Source organism: Montipora foliosa, chromosome 11, assembly GCF_036669935.1.
Source record: "Montipora foliosa isolate CH-2021 chromosome 11, ASM3666993v2, whole genome shotgun sequence".
Taxonomy (NCBI): Eukaryota; Metazoa; Cnidaria; class Anthozoa; order Scleractinia; family Acroporidae; genus Montipora; species Montipora foliosa.
The window spans coordinates 235,514-240,513 of NC_090879.1; the positions used below are offsets into that span (position 1 = coordinate 235,514).

Sequence of the window (5,000 nt, forward strand, 5' to 3'; positions counted from 1 at the left end):
GGGGAGAGGGGGACTTTTTTAGCTTGTAGGGATCTTTTTCCACGTCCAATGCCTTTGCAGATTTTTTTTTTTTTTTTTTTTTTTTTTTTTTTGGGGGGGGGGGGGGGGGGAGGCAAGTGCCCTGCACTATTTGTTTGGGAGGGGGGGGGGGGGATATTCTACTGTCGCAATTTTAATCTTCACTAGCCACAGTCTGATTGCCTAGAACAGGCTTCTGACAAATATTTTTGTCTCTTTCACACAGGGTCGTTTTGCTTTACTGTCAAAATTACACTCAGGGGGAAACATAACCAAGTATCAGACACATTAATAAGCGACAGGCTCCTGTAAGCGGCTATTGCACAACTGATGGGGTTGCGTTGCATTTTTTGGTTTGATGTCTAGCGAAATAACAATTTCATTTATTCCTTCCCCTTTTAATAAAATTCTTTTGTGGTATGCAGTGAATCAAGGTTTTAGCTAGACTTCTGTTGTGTGATCAACCAGTAACCAATATGGGCCGGGTTCGATTCCCAGACTCGGCGTCATATGTGGGTTGAGTTTTTCTCCGGGTACTCCGGTTTCCCCCTCAAAAACCCCTCAAAAACCAACATTTGACTTCATTGTGTTAACTTGTTAATTTCAATTTACAGTGTCCCCGATTAGTGCTCTACAGCGCTGAAAGATTAGACACTTAAATAAAGTTTCTTTCCTTTCCTTTCCATGATATGGGGCCAAAGGGACCATTCTTCTAGGCGGCTCTGGGGGTATGCCCCCCAGACAACTTTGCAAAATTGAAGCGTTTTTGGTGCGTTTTCCACCATTTTCAGCCGATAAATTTAACGTATCGATTGGACTTGAATGATAATGCGTCAGCAAAGAACGAGAAAAGAGACAAGTTCATTTGACCACCTTCCAAGCGAGATAATTGTTATGATTTTTGAAACTGCTGTACGATCTTCAAACCCCAGTGATGCCTGCATTCTTTTCCAGCGACTAAGAAATGCGTGCTGTCGATTTCGCCAGTGCGCCGATACTTTCACTTACTTGTTACCGAAAAATACCATTGTGACGGATCCCCGGGTATAATCAGTGTATGGCGGCTCATAAAGGAGTTTGGTCCTTCCAGTGGATTGATCCTTGAGTTAAGACGTATAATTAATAGCAACCGTTGGCACCATGCATGGCTCGAGTTATATGCCATAGGTTTAAGTTGGTTCCAAATTAAGAACATTTTTTGGCGCAATAACATGCTATTTTCTTTTGTTTAGTAGCTTTTCTGTATCAGCATGTTTTCGGTTGTTGTTATTGCTGTACTTTGTTAATGCTGTTACCTGTTAAAGCAGCTTTTTGCCGGAAGATACAATAACTAATGTAAAATGCACCATGTAATACGAAGTTTAAAGTTAAATACGTTGTAATAACTAATAAAAGTTGCCGTTCAAAGGTTTAGAATTGCAATTTTCTTTCAGTACTTTCGTGGCAGGAGAGATTGTAGTCTCCACATATTCCTATGCATTCTTCCGTGTTAGAAGAACCCCTCACTGACCCAGGGGTTTTACGACCGGCGGCTCGTGGCCTTCAATCCTTGTCAAAAAGTTTAGGGACACTTCAAAAACAGCACTCTATTGTAATTGACCAGAATTAAAATTCACCTTCCCCCTCTGCAAACAACGCTGTGTAATGGATTAAGATGTAAACTACGGCACCCTGAGGCCCAATATCCAGTCCACGGTTCATGGCCCACTCCCTTAGATAAAAGCCGCCAAATTGAATATCGATAAATCCTCGGATCGAAGTCGAGAACTAAAGGAAAAATCAGAAAAATTGCAAAAGAACAGTCTTCAGTAATTGCACTAAGGTGAATGTTAATTAAATATGAATGTTACGTATTCATTTCATACTAATTAACAATCAACAGCCATAAAGATCACCGATGTCGGTTGCAACATTAACATCATTGGAAAGACCGCATTACAATTTACGCACACTTACAAATATAACAAAATGCGTAGGTTGGATTTCTTAACAAAAGCTGCACACGTTATTACACAATGCGCACATTATTACAAAATGCCGAAATCGTTATTGTAACATGCGTAACTTATTAAAAATGCCACAGAACAGACGCTAATATCCTCTATATTGTCATTGTGTCGCCTAAAGCATGACTTGTAAGTATCGGCGAGGAACGGGTTAATTAAAGAGAACCTCATCGCCTACTGAAAATAAATTTTAACCGGAGGCAACAATCTTCTTGATTAAACTTTTGTGAACTTTCCTGAAAGAAAATGTTGGCATAAGAAGAAACATAATTTTAAAATCGCTTAAAACAGGCGCCACTATCTTGAACTGTGACGAGTTGCCGTTGTCCCATAGTCCTGAAACAAAGCGTTTTCGACGTTGGGACGCAAATGAAATTGACAAAACTATTCTAAAAATCATTTATTTCGGATACAAAAACTTTTTTTCGAAAAAAATTCAAACTGAATTTCTGCGATGATTGTTTTTACCGAAACCTACAAATTATCTTACCGGACTTTCCGGAGTAATCCTTTTTATGGTTAGTTTTAAATTCTTTGTCGCGACTGTTCGCGTCTTTGTAGATTCATTTAATGTGGCAGCAACTCCCAGCCCATAATCATCAACTGCATTGACCAATGCTCGACCTCTCCCCTGCCCTTCCTGTGGATGAAATGCAGGCGTTTCTTAAAGTGGTACTACGACCGAAAAAAAATTCTTTTTTTTTCCTTTGGATTTCAAAACTATGTTAACTGGCACAAGTTTTAATTAAGTTCTGATTTTAAAAAGACACCTGTTTATTTTAACTGGAATTTTATTATTCATTGGTCCGCCATTACTAACTTTAAAAACTTGAGAGAGCTGGGTCGAGGAGAAAATGACGTCAAAGACTCACTAGCTTAAGAATTCAATGCGTGTGTACGCGGCTGAAGTAATATGGAGAACAAGAGTTTCAGGCTTTCAGACTATTAAACCCGTGCTTTGCATATATAATCAATTGCGTTTACACGCTGAAATTTAAGCTAGTGAGTAAATGACGTCATTTTCTCTAGATCCAACCCTCTGAGGTCCAATCGGTCAGTTTAGTTTTGAACGTGAGTAATGGAGGACAGTGAAATCCCAAACTTACACTTAAAATAAACAGCCTTTGGATAAAAATCAAAGCTCAAAATTTTGCCAGTTAGGTGTTAAGCGAACACGCTTTCAAAATCTGAAGGAAAAAAGGAAATGATTTTTTGATCGTAGTACCACTTTAGCTTATGTAACAGGAAGAAAAACTGCAATGCACATGTACTAGTATTAGCGTTATTTCAAAAGAGGGTAAATGCCGCTGTTTATCCATACTTGAGGAGCAGTATTTGGGGGACATCTTGTGACGTCAGTTGTCTGTATTCGGAGACACGAATGATGTTGAAGTTGGAGAGAAGGGCAAGGGCACACTTTGTGACGCTTATTGAAATCTAAGTAAGTGCATTTTCTGGACATATCTGGGCTTGTTATATCAAATATAATTTTGAAAAATTCGTTGCATTATTGCGAGTTTCGTTTGGAAATTCAACACCAACATCTTCTCAGCTCTTGAACCGATTCTTTTCCGGGATAATGAAACATTCATTAATACAGTAATAACTTAAGGAATTCCAACTGGGCGGAGGCATTTACAGTTGTGTGCTCAGTGACCTGGTCTATGAATGGCTGCGAGGCTGCTGGTGACCTTGTAATGATACAGACCTCACTGCTGTAATTCTAATTAGTCTATATTTGTGTCAAAACAGGGTTACCCGCAGCCTCGCTTCCATTCTTAAGGCAGGTAACTTAGCTATTGGCTATTTAACAATTACTCCATTCGCGCTTGTTGGATATGAAATGGTAAATAGCTTTAGCTACGTTTAACGCAATCATTTACCATATAAGCTGATAACCGAGATTGAGTAAACCAATCAGAGCACGCGAAATGCATTATCCGAGGTTGAGAATTTAATAATTACAGTTAAACCAGCGATTACCAGGAAGTTGAACCAGGGACTACCAGGATCAAATTCAACGAGTGGTTAGAAAGGGTGTTGAAACTCAGATCTCCGGATCTCAAGGCAAGCGTCCGAACCACTGGGCCACACTGTCTCTAGTCTTAAGCTGAGCCTTATTTATAAGCTTACCTGTTCAAGGCCTAACCAAGTGACAGCGTTTTCCGGCTCAAGTAAATTGCTGACCACTTGTGAAAAATCCTTTACGTGTTCCTCTGAACTTATACTGCCTTGACTCGCGTTGTTATACTCCGCTAACAGCACGAGAATATCAACTGCTATCAACAAATCTCCACCGTATATCTCTGTTGGCCTTCTAACATTTTTTGTTATTGGGTTTGTTTGGTTCACGAGTTGGGCCAAGGCTTCTCCGACGCTCGTGTTTGACTGGAGGCCATCTGTGGCTGCTTCGATCTGAGAGAAAACGGACAATGGTTATCGTAGTGAAAGAAGGCATCAGTCTGCAAACTTTGAAGCCGCATCGGAAAAAATGTTTACAATCGATTTTTTTTATTTATATTTAGAGTCCCTAGAGGAATTTCATTCCATCTTATCCGATTTTAAGGCTCGTTTAACTGAAGATTTTCACGAATCTCTCCCAAAATACCGCTGAAAGGGTGCTGCTCGCACTTGGCGCTTTTATCGCGGGCGATACTTGCCTGATCTTTGAGTGAGATGAACCCAAATGAGCTGCAGCCGAGGAAACTTGGGTCCTTCCACTTTGCGTCGTTAGAACACTCACGTGATGCGTTCCCTACAATGGTATTAAATTTGAGAGAGATAAATATTCAGTTTTATACCGAGAACAGACGACATTTTCACACAAAGCGTTACGCGCGCAAACATTTTTTCTGAAAAAGCCTTATTTGAGTTCCCCACCAAGATGTAAAAGCGGAATAAAGATATTATTTTTTAAGCATAATTTGTTTTTGACTTGTTCAAACAGAGAGAGCGACAAGAGAATGGAATTGGATT

The 5,000-nt window shown here is 39.8% G+C and overlaps 1 protein-coding gene across 1 annotated transcript in view; it reads right to left on the reverse strand.

The window, feature by feature from the left end:
• LOC137975536 (adhesion G protein-coupled receptor B1-like) overlaps window positions 1-5,000 on the reverse strand; it is a 24,726-nt gene that overhangs the window by 19,325 nt on the left and 401 nt on the right. The window contains exons 2-4 of the mRNA XM_068822648.1: window positions 4,685-4,779; window positions 4,158-4,439; window positions 2,515-2,664 (exon numbers count right to left, since the gene is read on the reverse strand). Coding sequence (XP_068678749.1) covers window positions 2,515-2,664; window positions 4,158-4,439; window positions 4,685-4,779 — 527 coding nt within the window. The remainder of the gene's footprint in view (window positions 1-2,514; window positions 2,665-4,157; window positions 4,440-4,684; window positions 4,780-5,000) is intronic.